The sequence below is a fragment of the Pezoporus occidentalis genome, unplaced genomic scaffold (genome assembly GCF_034315485.1).
Source record: "Pezoporus occidentalis ecotype Australia unplaced genomic scaffold, CSIRO_AGI_Poc_V1 ctg163, whole genome shotgun sequence".
Taxonomy (NCBI): Eukaryota; Metazoa; Chordata; class Aves; order Psittaciformes; family Psittacidae; genus Pezoporus; species Pezoporus occidentalis.
Window position 1 is genome coordinate 916512 of NW_026913457.1, and position 20025 is coordinate 936536.

The window sequence follows — 20025 nt, forward strand, 5'->3', positions numbered from 1 at the left end:
CTCGTGATGATGGAATAAAAAGCATAAGATCTGCTGCTGGTGCAAAATACTGACCTTTGCTTCTGAGGAGCTTGGAAATATCTGTAGCAAGGGTGGGAGGCACTGCCAGCCACAGGTTCTTAAGGTGTCTCGGGGTTGGGGTCTTGCACTTGCTGTACAAGTGCCTGATGGGATTATGGGGAAGCATTACCCCAGTGCCTGGCAGTCCTGCAAGTCAACAGCCTGTTGTGGATAAAGCAGCAAACCAAATCCATCCATAGGCTGCACACTGCTTGGAGAACATGTATGTAACACGAGCCAGAGTTGGACTGCTATGAATTGTTACAGGTCATTGACATGTCCTTTCTGGTGGAAACCAGTCCTGCAAACATGTGCTGGGAGCTATTGCATGTTCAAGGACTGAAGAGATCTTCAGTTAAATTTGTAGGAGGCTGTGGGTGGAATGCTTCTCCTAAGAACTTGGTGGCTTTCCTCACAGAGTAGTTACTCAGTGGTGAGGGGGAAGGAGCATTTGCCTGACTTTATATACGCAGTTCTTAAGACACATTAGTTTCCTTTCAGTTCAATGGAAGCCCTCACAACCATCTTAAACATAGGAAATATCAGACTTCAGGTTGCCTTAATTCATCCCTTTGTGTGCAGGCATTATTACAGTTTTTAATTATAAGTATTTCCATACATATTTTTCCAGTAGGATTCTTGCCTCATTCTGTGAGTGAGTAATTATTCCATTTCTTTTTATCTCCCTCTTTCATTACATTGCCCCAGGCTTTGTCTAATACAATCCAAAGCTTTCACTGAATGAAGAATTATTTATTTTCTCATGGGCATTTCTGTGGTGCTGTGTTTGTGTGTTTCACAGACATTTAATGAACTTACCTTCACAGCATATGTCTGCAATCAGATGGGACTCCTGTCCTTGCGGCTTGGGTTTACTAATGCACAACAAGTGCATCAAAGGTTGTAATCTTGGCTGCCCAGCTTGGTGCCCAGCCCTGCAGTCGACACTTCTGAAGAAGGGCTGCTCTGCTGGAAGGGCTCCACTGGCTTAGTCTTGCTCCACCATTTATTTCACCTTCAAAACTCAAGGAACATTATGTATTTCCTGTTTCTGCTTTTGTTCTCTGTCGTACTAATTCACCTCACCTTCCTTTGGTTCTCTCTCCTCTCTGCTCTTGCATCACCCTCATCTTCAGACTATCACAGCTCCACCACCACCAGCGCTGCTCAGCTTTCCTTTTGTCATAGCTGCTCTTAACGTGTCCCAGAGTGCAGATGGAGCCTTTTCTTTGTCCAGGACATGTCTGTGTCCCAGGCTGATGCTGAAAGCCCAGCTCAAATCAGGGGTGGTGGATGGGGAGAAGGCTGATGCTGTGTGGGATGCTGGAGAAGGGAGCAGAGCAGAGGCTGGTGCTGATCCTCAGGGCCTGCCGGCTGAGGAGGTGCAGCCATACGCTACAGAAGGTGGGGTTTTGAAGAGCTGATGGTTTATGTCCGGCCTATGCATTTCTGTGTTGTAGGGGTGCAGTGGCCAGGCAGGAGAACAGCTTGGGCTGAGGTTGTGCAGAATCCTCTAGCTGATTGGAGAAAGTGGAAATAATTTTGGGTTTTTTTGATTGTGTGGAAGATGACTTCATTCTGCAGGTAATAGAGGAACCGACAAGGAGAGGTGCCGTGCTTGACCTCATGCTCACCACCAGGGAAGGGCTGGTAGGAAATGTGATGCTCTAGGGCAGCCTTGGTTGTAGCGATCATGAGATGGTCGAGTTCCTCAGGACAGTGAGAAGAGTGCAGCAGGCTCACTGCCCTGGACTGCAAGAGAGCAGACTTTGGCCTCTTCAGGAACCTGCTTAGTAAGGTTCCATGGGATACAGCCCTAGAGGGCAGGGGGGCCCAAGACTGTTGGATGATATAAGGCCCAAGAGTGTTGGTTGATATAAGGATCACCTGCTACAAGCTCAGGAGTGTTGCATCCCAACTAGAACAAGGCGCAGCAGGAGGGCCAGGAGACCTCCTTGGATGGATAAGGAGCTGCTGAGGAAACCTCAAGGGGAAAAAAGAGGCTTATAAAAGGTGGAAGCAGGAACAGGCGACCTGGAAAGAATACAGGGATGTTGTCTGGAAAGCTAGGGACCAGGTTAGGAAACCTAAGGCCCAGTTAGAATTAAACTTGGCTAGGAATGTGAAAGATAACAGGAGGGGATTCTGTAGGAACATTACAGATAAAAGACTAGGGACAATGTGGGCCCTCTCTGGAAGCTGTCAGGAGAGCTGACTACCCTGGATTTGGAGAAGGCTGAGGTTCTTAATGACTTCTTTGCCTCGGTCTTCACTGGCAAAGGCTCTGACCACACCACCCAAGTCTTTGGAAGGCAGACGCAGGGACTGTGAGAATGAAGATCTTGGGCCCACTGTAGAAGAAGATCTGGTTCAAGACCATCTTAAGAACCTGAATGTGCACAAGTCCATGGGATTTGATGAAATCGATCCGCGGGTCCTGAAGGAGCTGGTGAATGAAGTTGCTAAGCCACTGTCCATCATATTTGAGAAATGGCAGTCAGGTGAAGTTCCCGACGACTGGAAGAAGGGAAATATAACCCCCATTTTCCAGAAGGGGAAAATGGATGACCCGGGGAATTACAGAGCAGTCAGTCTCACCTCTGTGCCTGGCAACATCTTGGAGCAGATTCTCCTGGAAGGCATGCTAAGGCACATGAAAATCAACAAGGTGCTTGGTGACAGCCAGCAGGGCTTCACGAAGGGGAAATCCTGCCTGACCAACTTGGTGGCCTTCTGTGATGGGGCTACAGAACTGATGGACAGGGGTAGAGCAGTTGATGTCATCTACCTGGACTTGTGCAAAGCGTTCGACACTGTCCCACACGACATCCTTGTCTCTAAATTGGAGAGACATCAATTTGATGGATGGACCACTCGGTGGATAAAGAACTGCCTGGATGGCCGCACACGAAGAGTTGTGGTCAATGGCTCAATGTCCGGCTGGAGACCAGTAACGAGTGGTGTCCCTCAGGGATCGGGGTTGGGACCGATCTTGTTCAACATCTTTGTCGCTGACATGGACAGTGGGATTGAGTGCGCCCTCAGCAAGTTTGCCGATGACACCAAGCTGTGTGGTTCGGTTGATACCCTGGAGGGAAGGAATGCCATCCAGAGGGACCTGGACACGCTTGTGAGGTGGGCTGATGCCAGCCTCATGAAGTTTAACCATGCCAAGTGCAAGGTCCTACACCTGGGTCGGAGCAATCCCAGGCACAGCTACAGGTTGGGCAGAGAAGAGATTCAGAGCAGCCCGGCGGAGAAGGACTTGGGGGTGTTGGTTGATGAGAAACTGAACATGAGCCGGCTTCAGTGTGCACTTGCAGCCCAGAAAGCAACCGTATCCTGGGCTGCATCAAAAGGAGCGTGACCAGCAGGTCAAAGGAGGTGATCCTGCCCCTCTACTCTGCTCTTGTGAGACCTCACCTGGAGCATTGTGTGCAGTTCTGGTGTCCTCAGCATAAAAAGGACATGGGACTGTTGGAACAAGTCCAGAGGAGGCCACGAGGATGATCAGGGACTGGAGCACCTCCTGTATGAAGACAGGCTGAGGAAGTTGGGGCTGTTCAGCCTGGAGAAGAGAAGGCTGCGTGGAGACCTCATAGCAGCCTTCCAGTGTCTGAAGGGGGCCTATAGGGATGCTGGAGAGGGACTCTTCCTTAGGGACTGTAGTGACAGGACAAGGGGGAATGGGTTAAAACTTGAACAGGGGAAGCTTAGATAGGATATAAGCAGGAATTATTGTAAGGGTGGTGGGGCACTCAGGAAGTTGTGAATGCTCCATCCCTGGTGGTGTTCAAGGCCAAGTTGGACAGAGCCTTGGGTGAGATGGTTTAGCATGAGGTGGCCCTGCCCATGGCAGGGGGGTTGGAACTGGATGAGTGTAAGATCCTTTCCAACCCTAACTATTCTATGATTCTATAATTTCTCACAAATATTTCTCTGTTAGGACTGTGGACGAAGGATGACTTTGGTCTGTTGTTCCTAAATGCATCCTTGTTGGCTTCTACCAGGGGAGGTTGTGTCATCCATCTCTTTGATATTGATATTCTTCGATTTATGGAGAGGATTAAAAAGTCGTCTTGTGTATTGTTGTTATTGTATGGTTATCTGTTGGGATTCTGTGTGGTACATTGCTGTAGGAAGTTATAAAGAAGCTATATGAAAACAAGGAAATCTTCAGTCTATCACAGTGTTTGTAACTTCTCTAGAGATAGATGAAACAATAAATACTGGGCGAGGGAAGTTAATCTGTGCCTGTAGTATTTTATCAAATAATGTGAACTCAGTGTGGGTTTCTGTGGCCAGTTCGATTTCCCACATGGGTTTATGAGCATTATTACAAAGTTCCCTTGCTGCGCTGCATGCAGGAATACTGCCTATGATGCCCACCTGTCCCAGCAGCACCACAGGAATGTCCTCTGGATGGCTGCTCAGGTCCTGGCTGTGGGAGCAGGGGGCCTGCAGCCAAGCCACAGCATCAAAGGGCTGTTGAGGGCACACTGGACATGTGTCCAGCATCCTGCCTGTCCTGTTGGCCAAGAGTGGGCTGCCCACCACGTGATGGGTGCCACTTCTCATCAGGGCTCCTTCCCTCTGCGCAGAGGTGTCCTTGTGCCCTCCCCAGCGCCCTCATGTGCATCTGCTCCAAGAGGTGGTGTAGAGCACAGTAGGTGCAGAATGGCCGTCAACCTTTTCCTTCAGGGCTTGGTGGGTTTTTGTCCAAAAGACTTAATTTGGGGAAAAAGAATGCCATTTTAATTTAAATTCTTAAAGCTGGCTCCACATGCATAGAAGGTTTAGGGTGGTTGCTTTAAGTCTGAGCTGGCATTAACACCACAAGACCAAGTGTGTGTTACATGCTGTGCCTTGGAACATGCAGTGCCTCCTCTGAGAGTCCTTGCAGCATAACATATGAATCATTCCTATGGCTGCTGGAGGAAATAATCCATCACTTGTAAGGATAGTCCTAGTCTTGCGGAAAGCATTTTTCAATCACTCAGCAGCTATACAATTACAATATGGACAACAGATTTTTATCCCTGTGTCTTTTCAGGTTCCCTCAGCCGTTTTTTGTTGTATTTTATCCAGTGGGTTGCCCATATTCACAGGCTGCTCTAGTTCACCTTAGTGTTCAGTTTAACAACTCACACTTAACTTATTATTTTTGAGTATATGTACAAAACATGTTAAAAAAGAAAACCAACTGGTTAGTGGAATCGCTGAGCCTGCTTTGGTTACTGTCTTGTCTTCACGTTCAGCTGTTCTTTTCCCGTTTCTTTTCCTGACACTGGGAAAGGTAAGGCTCCCTGAATGCCTTGGCTCCTGGCTGTTCCCAGCACTGAGAACGGAGCAGGCTGAAAGACCCAACCTCAGTGATGTTGCTGAGTCATGGCAAAAGATTTCTTGCTGTTTGTTTTAACTTCCTCCTGTTGCTGTCCATACAGTACTTCGCAGGCTCTGCTTTTCAAAACAAAGTTCAGCTTTCCTGCTGTATTTCTCCAGGGATGAAAGCATTCATAGAAAATATGAGGTGACAAAAATGTACCCTTTCCTGAGGAGCAAAATGTCATCAGTTCAGGTGTTGGTTAACTTGCAAGAGGAACCCGTCACCAAAGCACTGCAGAAACTGCTGTGTTTAGCTCAGCTCACGGTTAACATCCCTCACATCCCTCACTTGTAACAGGAGAGTATCCTCCATGTGCAGTTAGTCGGGTTCACGTTGATTAGAGGAGCACCGTGAGGAGCGGTGGATGCCCTTGCAGACCTGAGGGGCTGTTGTGGGGCCGCCTGCCGGAGCCATGGCTGGAGTAGGAGGACACAGGGTTGATGGCAGCACTTTTCAGAACAGCTGGTAGGAAATGTACTCGCAATTGTGCTTTATTTTTATCACTATAATTAGCAGGATCAATACACACACTCCTGCACTCATCTCCACATATAGCAGTGCTTACGCCTGTGCCTCCCTGGGGAGAGCTGTGAAGGTTTCAGAGATCTGGAAAATTCTCTGAAGTTGCAGTTGCCCAAGAGTACTTCTGTTGTGAGTGCAGCTCTGGTGATACAGTAATGGGAGAAGAGTTTCATGGCTGTAGGAAGGCTCAGCGAGACCTTCCTCTTCTCTCCCTTTCATGGCTGCTCAGCCATCTCTTCTCAGCCAGTGCACACATAGTGTCCAGCTGTACAAAGGGATACCAGTGTGCTATCAGAATTGAATCATACAGATGGAGAATGACATCTCTGACCGCTCCCTTAACTCCCTTCTCATCTCTTCCCTCCCACTGTGAGGCTTCCAGTTGGCTTTCCATCAAGAAGCTTCTGGTCTCTTGGTGCCTCTCCTGGGGTTGAAGGGCACAGCTGGGGAAGTACAGGCTTTACTCTGGACTTTTTCTTCCTCGAGTGCAGGGGAGGAACCTTGGAGATGCTCTTATACTTTAAATGGTCCCACACAGATTTTCATCTTTGGCAGTCTCCTCTAACAAATGATTAATTAGTACTTTCAGGTCTTCTGCACAATTTAAAAAGTCGTGGTTGGGGATGTACATACAAGTCAACCTTTCTTGGCTCTTGTTTTCTGTTAAACTGTGATTTTTGCACACTAACCCTGGGGGACTGTGAATATGCGGGGATGCTGCTCATCACAGCCTGCATAAACAATGTCCTCATTAAGAGCTGATGGGCTTAGAAGGCCCCATGAAGAAGTTAGCTGCCTGAGCCAAGCAGAAGCTGGGACTGTTGCCTCCCTCTGGGCTTTAGCCCCTCCTCATTAAGCAGGTCCGGGCTATTGATTGGGAGCTTGTGTTTGGAAGAGTCTTACTTACTCCATGCATTATCTTGACAGATTGATCAGACCTGATTGAGAACCTCTTAAAGGAACGAACAGCTGTAATGGGAAAGTTGGACTCTGTCATCCGTTAGGATGATTCTGGGAGCGAGAAGAACGAGGCTGACATCTTGGAGCAATTGTATTTACAATTAACATGGCTGAAAACGATTGCCTCTATTGATCCCCCCTTCCTGCAATTACAGCCCCATTGTTTACATTCCAGCACTTCGGTTATAAAAAGGAAATTCAATAATTATTGCATTATTTAAAGTTAAAGTGCCACAGAGTTTGCTGGCTACGCTTGCTGGTTGATTTAACGTTCACTAAAATCCATGCTGAGCTCTCCATCTTTAGGCTGAGCAATATTTGGCTTTTAATGAGACTTCAATGGCTGGTGGAGCAGACCCAGTTTGCTGGGTGGCTTCTGGGGTCGTTGATGGGCAAATCCAAAGGTGTTTCAGCACAGCAAGCACCAGCCTCGTGGCCAGCAGGGAGAGCATCTGTGGGCTGTAGCCCCCACCCGGGTGGGACCCCATGCGGATGGCTCCTTTACCCTGCTGCAAGGGCCACCAGCTCTTCCTTGATGCCTCATATATTGTTACTGACCTGTCCCCAGGTACGCAGATCTCTACTCAGCCACCCTCTGTGTTGCTGCTGGGTTCTCCTTTGAGGAAAGTCCTTCGCCTTGCTTCGTGCGCACTTTGCAAAGTTGTGGCTGGGGGCCGGTGATGTGATGCTCAACAGGTCTGTGCCTGTCTGGGGCTTGCAGGGTCTGCGTCAGCCCCATCAGGGAGCCAGGGGCATTCACTTAACACCAGGCAGAGCTTGGAGGGCATGGAAAATACAGAACCAGAAGGGGGCTGTAGGAACTGGCTGTAAATTGGGGCTGTTCTTCATGGCTTTCTGCGGGACTGAAGGACTTTCATTAAGTACCTGAGCCTCTGGCAGGGGGAGTACTACATTTCCAGCCTTTTGGAAAGATGATAAAGATCAGAAACCAAATAACAAATCAAAATCTAGATTTGTAGCACAAAGTCTCCCTGTCCTCATCTCATGGTGGTGTTTTTAAGGGCTTGGGTTATACTGAGGAAGCTTTAGCTGGAGGTGGAGGAGTGATGCTCACCCTTAGGCTGGTCCAGTTACCACGAACTAAACTAAAAAAATTTGAGGGTATGTGAGCCTGAGCTCCACAGTTAAAGAAGCCTGCAAAGCTGGAAGGAGGGAAGGGTTTTGTAACACCACTTCTTCAGAAGCAGTAAACAGCTGCAGGACACTGGTGGAATATGGGAGACCGTAGGTTCATCTTTTGAACCTGCTGAATGGGGAATCAATTTTTCCTCCTTTCAGAACATTTGTGCCCAGGTCTGTGGGCACACCAGCCCTTCCCAGGCACAGTCTCCGTGTGTTCCTGCTGCAACTGCCCTGCTCCGTCAGCACCAGGAAATTCCAGCCGAGACTGCAGGTGTGAAGGGAGAGCAAGACGGATAGGGCAGCGCTGACTTTTATGGAGTACTTGGAACAGGCTGGGCTCAGACAGCTGCATCCACATGACTTTCATTAAAAATTCAGATTCTTCTCTTGTAGGGCTGTGTGATTTATCTCATGCAGATCAGAGGCACATGGGGGCCAAGAGGCGCTTACGAGGTTTCTGAGGTCTGCTGCAGGGTTTGGTCCCTTTCCACAGCAACCTGTAGCCTCCCCTCCAGCTCTGTCAGAGGGGTTACCTCTCCACTGGCTCCCCAGGCTGCGCTGTCATAGGCACGGCTCGCGCTGGCATGTAGAATGTTTCCTGCAAAGCCTCTTAGTAATTAACCATGTCTGATTTCACCCTGAGGACGAGTCAACCCCTGGGCATCCTTCTGTGCTGTGGATGTGCTCACAGGGCTGGCTGGGCTCCAGCAGCTCCTCCTGAGCATGGAGGATGTGCTGGCTGCTTCCACCGTAACCCCGAGGGGCTCAACATCTCATGTAGCCTCTGTGCTGCTCCCAGGCTCTGTGTGCCACTGTGGTGTCAAAGGGGCCCACAGGCTCTGAATCTCATTACTGATGCTGGTCAGACGTGGGTGCAGACAGGGAGAAGTAGGAGCAGTGCAGGCCTGCAGTGGTGCTCCCTTCCATGGCTTTTGTAACCCTCCAGCAGTTTTTTTGCTCCTTCTTCCTCAGCTGCATTTCTTGGATCTTTTAAGTCATTGTTCATTTTACCCATTCTAACAGAGCAGAGGTCTTGCACGGTTCAGAGGTAACAAGAATGCTACATGGGGACGAAGCCTCCTCCAAAGATGTTCAAGACCAGAAACTTTCTTGTAGAAGCTCCTGGTAGTCAAGTGGCTTCTGGTTTCATGGAGGATTGTCTTGTAATGTGAGAGCCAGCTGGAGAAGGAGATCCAAAGTGGTTTGGAAGAGATTTCATTAGGCTGTTTCTCAGTTACCCATACCTCCCCCTGGCCTTCCTGAGGATTGATGTTGGAAAGTGGGAGGGATGTTGGTGTAAACACAGGGGGATGGACTCCCCTTGGCTGTCCCCATAAGCACTTTTGCCCAGATCCTCGGTTCGGGATCTGGATCACTGTGCAGCTGGTGATCCTGTTAGCCACTGGTGGTGAGGAAGGGTTTCTTACTTATTACGGCTGGTTCTCTTGTTTGCTGCACAGAGTTCATGAGATCATTTTCTCACTTTGGGTTTTGGCCCCTAGGCCTGTTACCTCACCTGCTTTTCCTGCCTGCAGACACTATGACACGTGTGGGAAGTCCTTGTGCACCCCAGCAGGGAGCAGGAGAGCCCAGGCTGCTTGTCCTGGGGGGCATTCACTGGGTTTCTTTCTACTACTTGTTCTCATTCTGAGGTCTGCAAAAGGGCGATGTCCTCGAGCCTGTAGAGAGCTTTGTCACGTGTTCTGCTGCTTTGTGGACCATTGAGACTTCCTGAGGGTGGAAGTGGGATCTTGCTGTTTCGAGAGATTGTTGGTCTTCCAGCTTGTAGACCAATGGCTTGTGAGATGCCCTCTGCTGTCAGTGTGAGTTTCTCCTTAGGGGCTTTTAGGGCCCTCCAAAGGGGAGACTTTATGCAAGATGAAGTTAAGATTGCATAGAAATTGAGCCTTTTTTTCGAATGAATAATAAACATCAAAAGCATGAGATAGTTCAAAGCACTTATTGCGTCTCCCTGGTGAGCTAGGGTTACAGTTCAGATATCTGCCAGAACAGTATCTGACCCACTATGCAGAGCAAACAGCGTTTGGAAAATAACATTGTGCCTTCTGGCAACAAACTGCTATAGGGAGGATTATCTGTTCAAGTTACCGTGGGAAGCGGGCTCTGCACACAGTGGCTGTAAAAAACTTAATACGGAAGAGGTTTGGAGCAGATACGGTTTTGATATCTTTAAAAGACATAACAAAAGTTTCTAGAAACCAGATTAAATGTTGAACATTAACTACAGTAACACCTACAAAGATATTCAGCGGGAGAGTTCATTACTTGGGTAATAGCAGCAATGTGGATCCTCAGTCCTCGTTACAACAGTCTCATCTCTGAAGAACGTAGCCTGAAACTGTGGCACAGGGGTGAGGACTGCCTGCAGTCGGATTAATACAGCTGTTGCATTAAATTCCGTGATTACTGAAAAATATGGTGGGTGAGGCAGTGTTAGATGGGGAAGAGAGCCATGTTAAAATAAACAAAGTTTGGAGTATATGAAGGAGGTGGAAAGAAAGAAGTACTGAAAATAGTGTAATTCCTTTGTTTAAAAGTCAGATTTCTGTAGTCATGCTGCGAACATTTATTATGCTATTATTTATTAGAAGAAAACAATTCCAAGCCAGATGTTAGAGAGTGAGGGCTGGAAAGTCAGTTCCCCAGCCCAGTGCAGGTCAGCGTGTCCCAGCACACGTTTGCTCGCTCATGCTCGTGCCTCTTCTACATTCCCTGATCTGTGCCTGCATGCTCTGCACCCTTCTCCTGCTGTGGCTGATGCTGCGCTGGTGTGAACACCACCGGGTGCCCTCACCTCCCTCCTCCAGGTCTGGTGACTGGTGCTGCGCAGAGTGTGATCCCTGGAGGGTTGCTTGCTGCCTGCTGGCCCATGGCACTCTTGAGGGTGTATAGGCACAAGTTGTAATTTTAATCTTGCTTATTTAAAGTGTCTCTATGTTCAGACCTCCCAAACATGCTGACTTCTTCCAGCCATACCTAGAGGAAGGGGGAGGTCGTTCTGGATTACTCCCTAAACTGTCCCAAAATGCTGTGTGGGGACAAATCATGTGGGACAGGGGTGAGGTCACCCTGGGGGGCACAGGGCAGAGCGGCAGTGAGTGGCTTTTGGTATTGAGGTGAAGTTGCCAGACCTGAGGTGTTTGTAACTGGTGAGGAGCTGGTGTTCTCCCAGGAAGGGCTCTGAAGGTTGGGGACAGGCGGTGCAGGGGTTGTGGCAGATGGAGGAGGTGAGGTCTCTGGGTGGGATCCTCCTGCCCTTGTCACTGTGCAGCTTTGCCTAGAGACCCAAGCCCTTCCCAGATGGAAGATGGGCCAGATTTCGTTTGATTTGTGTGTAGGGATAGGTGTTGGGATCGGCAGAGTGTTGTGCTGCGGTTAGTGTACATACAGGAACAGCCCATGTCCCTCGGGAAGCTGTACTCGTGAGCCGTATGGCTTCCATCAGAGCGTTCCTGTCTGTTTCTGATTTAAAGTGGAGCTTTGACTAAACCTGATCAATATTTTGCATGCCATGCGTGAAGAACCAGATGTTGAAAGTTTCCTATCATTGAGAGGGAGGGGACAAACACCCCCCAGACTTGCAGAAATCAATGTTCTCTGACAGAAGTTGGTTGCTTTTCCTAAGAACAGTATATTCTTTTGATTTTCAAGTTGTTTTGTCTTCTAACAAAGTTCTGGTTTAATATTTTGAATTTGCTTTCTGTGATACGGATAAATTTTCACAAGGGGAAAGCTTTACAGTGTGATGGACAATAACTACATGTATTTGTCCAGTGTCTTACCTTTCCACCAACTCACAGCTTGTACTTTCTCATCCATCATGTTGTCTTATTCTGGCCTGCTCCTCTCATCCATTGGAAGACTGACATGAATCAGAGGTGGGCATGTGATGATGTGCCATGTCCAGGGTGGGCTTTTTGCACCATTGGGCAGGACAGGCAAGTGAAGCTATCACAAGGGATATTTGAACATGTGTTGAGTGGAGCAAAAGAACACCAGAAAATAAGACACATTTATTAAATAGTTTAAAACAAAAGTTTTCCTAAAATCCCTTTTTAAATGGGAGCAGTACAGACTGTGCCTCTGGTTCCCACAGAGACCACATCTTAGCATTTCCTTGAACCTGGAACCAGATTTTTCTCTAATTGCTCACCAGGGGATTCCTCTGCCTTCTTGCAGAAGCTGCTCCTGAGCCCATTGGCACTGCCTAAGCCTGAGCATGGTGTCTGCAGGATGGGGGCTTCCTGATAGCTGAAGGACAGGGCTTTCCATGTGTCTCCTGGAGCGAGACCCCCCAGCCCACAGCACGATGGGGTGGAAGGGAGGTTTTATTGCAGAGGTTTGACCTAAGTGGGGCAGAGCAAGGCTGGTTAAGTTGGGCCATGTGGGCCAGTCACGTGGCTCTTGAGACCAGCTCGCTAACCTTAGCCTTTTATGTCTTAAGCCATTTCTCTTTTTCTGGCTCAGGAAGAGGGTAATGCATGCAAACAATAGAAATGAGATGAAGAAGAAGTTCTTATGAGGGAAAACAGCAAAAAATCTTTTGAGGGCACCAGTGGGATTAGTGCCCTAGTGGATTCTTCAAATATTACAGTGAATTTAATTAAATACATTGTGATCCCAAAAGAGGCTAGTCTAATTAGCCAGATCTAGAATACATTTATTCTCTTCCCTCGCTCTTCCAATCAGAAGCCTCAGCATCAGCTCCTATCCTATTTTTAATCATTCCTAGACTCAGAGGGCTCTCCTTCCTCTGTGTTAGCTAAGCACACAGCACTAGGTAATATGTGTCTTTAATCTTATCTTAGCTGTAACTGAGATAATACACGTCAGAATCTTTACCAGAAGGTTCTGGCTGCACGTAGGCAATATTTTTGATTGACAAACCTTAAGAGCATGTCGAAATCACCTTATTTGTGTGCCTTGGGCGAGGTGCATGCTGAGGAGGGAGTTTCATGAGATGACCTAGAAGACAAACAGGTCTTGGGGTTGGATGGTGGGAGCTGGCAGGGATTGTTGCAGAGCTGAAACGTAGGTTTGTGGTGGAAGCACCAAATGGTCTTCACTCAAGAGTCTTTTGACTTTGGTATCCATTTGTCCTCCACTTGAGATAAGCATTACTGTGGGAACTGGGACAGTTACTGTGAACTCAGCCCTGCAGCTGCTGCCACAGCAGCCAGCATAGCCGTAAGCACTGAATGCTTCCCTCTGCTTTTGAGAAGTAATTGCCACATCCTTGAGATCCAGGACATAAACCAGCTATTTGTTTCCCTAGCATGAAGCTCTGTGCCAGACAGTTGATAGATTTTGGTATAGATAATCCAGGTATAATACTCTTGAATTAGGCACATTTGCTGCAGTAGCACAGCTTCAGAGCGGGGCAAGGGTTTTCCAAGTGCTAACCTCTTGTGGTGATATCTGGCTGCATGCTCACCATAGGCTTCTCAATTTGGACCGCTGACACAGCCATCTTCCAGGCCAGGCTGCTGCTTTCTTCCAGATCCAAGGGAGTAAAACCTAAATGTCAGGTAACGGAGTGCTGGGTGATGGATAGGATGGCACACACTCCATGTTCCGCTCCCATACACTGTTCCCAGGACCTGTCAGTCTAATGGGTTTGTTGTGTTCTAGGACTGCTTTAGTTTTATTCTTCCTAGTTTTCAGTGAGAATTTATCACATTTAATTTTATCTGTTTGACATGAAGTTGGGTCCCCTCCCTGGATAAGCTTTAAATGTGAAAGAATTAACCACGCATAAATTGTGAACAGTTATGTTGGATCTGCTGTTCTCTTTCAATGAAGATTATCTTGCCCATCTTGAGTTTTGCTTCTGTGCTTATTTCAGTATGTTATGTTTTCTTGCTTCTAAGCAGGAGCATGTGTGGTACCTTGAGAATAAACAGGCTTGATCTTACTGTGTCTTCATCAAATTATGGTTTCTTACTTAGTTCCCAGGTGGCTTTTAGCAATTTACAATGGACTAACCCAGGGAGACTGGAGGTGTAAAGGAAACTCACATCTCTCTACTTTGTTCTTCACAGCACCTTCAGCATCATGAGAGTGGGGTTGAAGGTGAAAGCTGCTATTACCACTGTGTCCTCTGTAACTACTCCACCAAGGCCAAGCTGAACCTTATCCAGCATGTGCGCTCCATGAAACACCAGCGGAGTGAAAGCCTACGGAAGCTGCAGCGCCTCCAGAAAGGTCTTCCTGAAGAAGAGGAAGACCTGGGACAGATCTTCACCATCCGGAAATGTCCGGCAGCTGAAGCTGGTGAGTGCTGCCCCCCTTGCATGCACAGGGTTGGGCTCCTGCCCCCTCTGCATCACAGGATTGGATCAGGAGCATCAGACCCTCCATGCAGTTCTGTGGCAAGCTTGGTGACTTTCTTGGTTGTCTTCCCTGCTGTGGGATGGCACTTATTGCCTATCAATAATGTGTTATGGAAGTCCCAGCTACCCTGAGGTAGGACAAGATCCTGTTGTACCTGCAGCATCCAGCATTCTTTTGCTTCATGGAGTTTGTGGGTGGTGGCTCAGAAGCACCAAATATTTACACACGTTCTTTATTTCGTACTTGTAAGTGAAATATTTATGAGCGTCTAGAGATACCATCACGTTAGGACAACTCTAACAAACTATGCTTTTAGTAGAAGTTTTGCAATGCATCAAGTGATATCCTAAGCACCAGTGCAAACCCATCCCAGTTTTTTCATTGGTTTCTAATATTTCAGCCACATTAGATCATGAGGAAGATTGAAAGGGGTGGGCAGCAGAAGGGGCAAGTGTTGGTCTGTTTTCCATGTCTCCTCATGAGATAAGGTGGATAAGGCAAAGGGCTTGGGTGAAGTCTATGCTCATACAGAAAGGACAAATAACTGGAAAGGGATTGCAGCTGTGAATCTAGCAAGAGAAAAGGTGCCTTAAAGGGGGCAGTTAGGCTGGGCAGAACAGAAATTGTACTTTGTTTAATAATTTAAAGGGTTAAAAATATTTTTATGTTACGAAAAAGCAAGATCTGGTAAGTCCTGTGAAGAGGGGGGACGAGGAGAGCCTGCCAAGCTGGCTGGTACACACACTGCCAAGGATGTGAAGATGCTGGAGCTGGGAGGATGCGAGTGAAACCCTCCACAGCCCTCCTCTGTTTCAACCAGGACTTCCCTCCAGGACTGGATAAATCTCACAGAAAAGTGCTCTGAGGAAATGGCATTCCTCAAGTAATGGCTTAGAGACAAGGAAAGTGATCTTAGCTTAAAGGCATTGAGAAAGGAGAGCAGCACCAGCTGGAGGAAAATACATGTGAGTCTTAGAAACGTCTTTTCAATTAACACCTGCACTGCGTTGCTGTTACACGTGTTAGTAACAAGGATGTGAAATAGTTGCAGAACACCCAGAAAGTAAAGCAGGAGAGTTTTCAGTAAGAGGTTAAATTCAGTCTCATGGAAAAAAGTGACCTATCTGTGTACTCAGCAGAGTAGAGGGCATGCAACACACTTTCCCAAAGGTCATGGTGACAGGGAGAGCATGTGGTGGTTGCCACACCATCCAGAGGGGACAGCAGCTCTTGGAGCCATTCCGCTTCTCCACTGCAGAAAAACATTCCAATTCTGAAAGGATATGTTGAAGTGTTTTATGGTTTATGAGTTTTCTTAAAAGCAAAAGGAACAGAGAGGACAAACCATCTGTGCCCTTTTGTGACACACAGAACAATCCTGGAAACCTTTGTTTACTTTAGAAATTTGTGTTTACCTTGTCTTTTACTTCAGAAACTTTATCTTTCCTTGTATGTCTGCCAGGATTATGACATTGCAGGTACTAAGAGTGCAGAAGCTGACTAACTTAGAAGGACAATAGTTTTTTGACCATTTAAAAAGATTATTTTTTTTTGTTAAAATTCTTAGTAAGTCACTGCAAGGAAATCTTATTTTTAAAATATTTTGATTTTTCAGTGGCCTGGGATAGTTCCCTTGAAGCCTCTTGGTTCTTCAACAAAAACTGACAGCAAACAAGACACTATTTCTTTATTGTATTTTATTTCAAAGGATAAAAATACAAGGATAAGATCTAGAATACAAAGAGTGAACCTCTGATCTGTTTTGGAGGTTGGTTTGACCCAAGATATTTAATCTCAAACACTCTTCCAGCCCATTGTTGAGCAAGGCTGAGCAGACACACCTCACTGGTGTGGTGATGGCCAAGGCACAAGGTGCTGGACAGGTTGTACCTGCAGTGATGGGAGTTGGCTTTGAGTGAGAAGCTGCAGTTCTCCCATAGGGGAAAATGGGCGCTTTCATCTCCCATTTATTCTGATCCTGTTGAGGTATCAGAGCATCAACTTGAATATACAGTGGGGTAATCCCAGTGCCCCAGGCTAGTGGCTGGGCTGAGGACATGTCCCAGGGCAAGGCACATCAGGATGCTGCAGGGGTGACATCCATCAGGGGTGGCCTCATGGCAGGCAAGATCAGCCTCATGAAGGGCGCAACAGTAATGTGTTTCTCAGCTTTGATTTATTCAGTGTAATCATTTCATGCGTAAAAAATCTCCCTCCAGAAGGCTGATCCTTCCTTTTTTCCTGTGAGGTTTGAACTCACAGCCTTGTTTTTCTGTAGTCTTGGGTGTCAGCGATGTGTAGCAGGAATATGCACATATCTGGCCTTCAGTTCTCTCTTGTGACATGTTTGTTTTGTCTTGGTTTTGAACTCTGCTGGTGTGTTTGGCTGTTCCAGCCATTCAGGAGAACAGCACATTCTGTGGGACTTCACCAGCGGGTCTTCCAGCCCCGTGCTGCCAGCGTGGGACATGCACATCCTCTGTGGCAGGGCTGCACTTACAGCTGTGTGCAGCTGGCTCGCTGCTTTTCTTCCACCTATACAATACCTTGGTGTCTCTACTGTATCCCTGTTGCATTTTTACTGTTTTGTTTTTTTTTTTCTGAGGGCTAGGTGACTTCCCTTTCTACGTTTTGATAAGGAGCCTCTGGTGGTAACAGATAACACAAGAAAGTCTTCTCTCTGTTTCGCACACTTTGAGCAGAAAGTGCTTTTCTGATCTGTGACACACCTCTGTCAGGGACCCAAAGGGATGACGGCTTTTTTGCTGGTTTGCTGCATTGCAAGTGCAGGGGTTTGTTTTGATGCTGCTGTTACTCCCTGGTAATCATCACTGTGATTCTCCCTCCCCTTCTAGTTAATTATTATTTGTTTCTAATTCTGTTTCCCTACACGTACAATATCAGCTTGCCTTTTTCCCCCAAAGTGAATAAACTGCTCCTTCTGAGAATGTTCAGTCCTCAGCTTTTCTACCTTCTGCAGAACTCTTCCCTGGGATGTGGCCCAGCTCTGGGCTGGCTGCCTAGGGAGGTTGTGGAGTCCCCATCCTGGGAGATGCTCAAAACTCAGTGGGCAAGGATGAGGATGAGGTGGCTGAGCAGGACCATGACTTGTGCCTGAGGAACTGCAAGTTCTTTGGCAGGGCTGAGCTGGCAGAAAACCATGCCCTTCTTGTGCTGGTCTATCTTCTTGCTGGTGTAGCTGGCCAGCTGTAGGTTCACCTCAGCAGTGGTGTGAAACAACATCCTCTGGCTGCTGTGATCAAAAGCAAGCAGATGCAATGGATCATGTTGTTAAGGGGATGCCGAGTTCCATGGGGATGGTAAGATACAGCCTGTTGCTGCTGCTGCTGCTTCCAGGGCAGACCCCCCAGGCCAGCTGTTACCCAAAGCAAGGTGCCAGCACGTGCAGCCACCATCACTCCTGCTGCTGCTGGAGACCTCTGTGGCTTTGCTGGAAATGTTGAAGGAGTATTTGGCCTTTTTTTCTTTCCCTAACTTCAGCCAGTTTGTGCCAATTTCCTCATCCCCAGCTTTACATACAACTACATCTCGCAGTAATGAAAGGTGGCTCACCCCTCATTCCGCAGCCTTGTGTTCTGGGAGTGATGGAGTTGCCTTGTCTGCTTCCCACTCTGTCCTGTTTGCTCAGTGGCAGGGAGGAGATGTCAGGGTTAAATGCTGTGTCTCACTGTGTATACGTACTCCCTGGTGTGTGCAAGCATGTAGGAAAAAGCATCACTGTCTCTGGGGTGGTGTGTAGATATTTTCTTGTATAGATGCATCTCAATCTGTTGGAAGAGAGTGTCTGATCATACCTTAATTAGTCCTCTAACAATCTACAAAGGTCAGTGCCAATTGGATGTTCATTTACATTTGTAATTGTGATGGTTCTTGATTGCACATTAGTTGCAACTCCTTCCCTCCCACCCCACAGAAAACACATGCAGCAGCCTAAGCAAGAGCCTCGTAGACACAAGGACTTTTGTCTCTGCTTGTGGCAGCAGCACAGCCTTGATTGAAACTTCTGTGTCTTTTGTGGAAAAGAGCTTTACAAGCTGCACTACAGTTCCAGTAAAGGGATGATGATGAAGTTGTTGGCAGGGAAATTATATGGATATCAGGCAAGAAACCCAGTCCTCCTTGAATGCCATTAATTAAAGACAATTAAACTTTTCTGCTTGCTCTAAGAAGTGTGCTAATTATGGAGGAAACAGGGAAGTAAGCCCAAGCTGGACATTCAGTCCTTTTCTTGATCAAAAAGAATACAGCTTTAGGGCTGGGGGTTTATTGTCCTCCATGGGTATTTCTGGACATATATTGCTGTAGTATCTGGGCTGCTGGCAGTGCAGATGTCAGCCCCTTGCTGCAGAAGCATCTGTATAACGCTGCCCATAAGCTAATTGATTTTTAATGATGGGGTTTAGAGAAGAAAAAAAACCAACAGCATAATAAAAACGAAAACGTTCTCAAGATGTAGGGATGGATGCACTTATGACTCATTAGGTAATGACAGAAATAAGAGTGAAACAGCCTGCACCAAATTTTCATTCTAGCATAGAAAGTGACTCCTCCTAGAAGGTCTGGAGTACAGGCAGCCTGGGTTTCTATACTCTTTCCACTGTGCAGGACCAAGTCCATCAGGTGGATGGGTCAGGTGGAGCTGAGGCGAGAGACCGCCTAGAGTTTATGATGCCCAGGAGTTTCATTTTGATCATCCCTTCATGTGAGTCCTGAGTTTGTTGGCATCTCTGAAGGGAAACAGAGATTTTGGCAGATCTAAGTGCAGAGGACAATTTGTATGGCCAAGGGATTGCGTTGGTACAAGGAACACGTGCAGTGCCTCTGTGGCTGGTGGAGAGGTTCCTCTGGGTAGCACAAGCAGCCGAGGCTGCTACCACCGTGTATTGCCCAGGGCAGGAGCAGAGCCATACCATTCATAGTTTCTGCAGTAAAAATCTGCCGGATATGGACTGCAAGGGGATGCTGCAGAATCCCCATTTCACCCCAGAGGACCAGTCCCCTGTGCTGGACATACTGTTTCAGTAATCTTGCTAGTCTCTGCCAAATCCTTAGCAGCCATCCTCTTCCAACATACAGAGTCATTGTTGGGGCCCTCGCGTGTGAAGGCTGAGGTCAGGCTCTCGGGAAGCCCTTGCCAAACTCAGCCAAGTGCAGTGAAAAGCCCCTTTGTCTGGGCAGGAAAGGGGCTGGAGCGGGTGTCAGCAGGAGGATCCCTGCTGCCCATCTTCCCATGCCCAGCCATGCTAGAGCATCCTTGCTGCTGTCTCTGCCAGCAGACAGGGAGAGACCAGCCACTCTCCCTGCTCCAGGCAAGTTGGTTACAGTTAGAGGAATACCTTTACTGTAAAGCTCTGTTCCAGTGCCTCACCCCCCTCTCTGCCTCCCCGGGCAGAGGCGATTATAGTGTCCGTCCACATCTTCCTAGGATTTCAGTATTCAACCTTCCAAAGCGATGCAAACTGTGGACTGAAATTGTGATGTGGATGCTTAAAGAAGCCAAGCATGTAAGCAGAAGTGAGGTATAGCTTGAGCACTGACAGATGGGAAGACCCTGTGTGCTTTAAAAATAGTAGTTACCC

At 47.6% G+C, this 20025-nt stretch overlaps 1 protein-coding gene across 2 annotated transcripts in view; it reads left to right on the forward strand.

The window, feature by feature from the left end:
* ZFHX3 (zinc finger homeobox 3) overlaps positions 1–20025 on the forward strand; it is a 156321-nt gene that overhangs the window by 73878 nt on the left and 62418 nt on the right. For both annotated transcript variants that reach the window (XM_062612994.1, XM_062612995.1), the window contains exon 4: positions 14134–14365. In XM_062612994.1, the coding sequence (XP_062468978.1) occupies positions 14134–14365 (232 nt within the window). The remainder of the gene's footprint in view (positions 1–14133; positions 14366–20025) is intronic.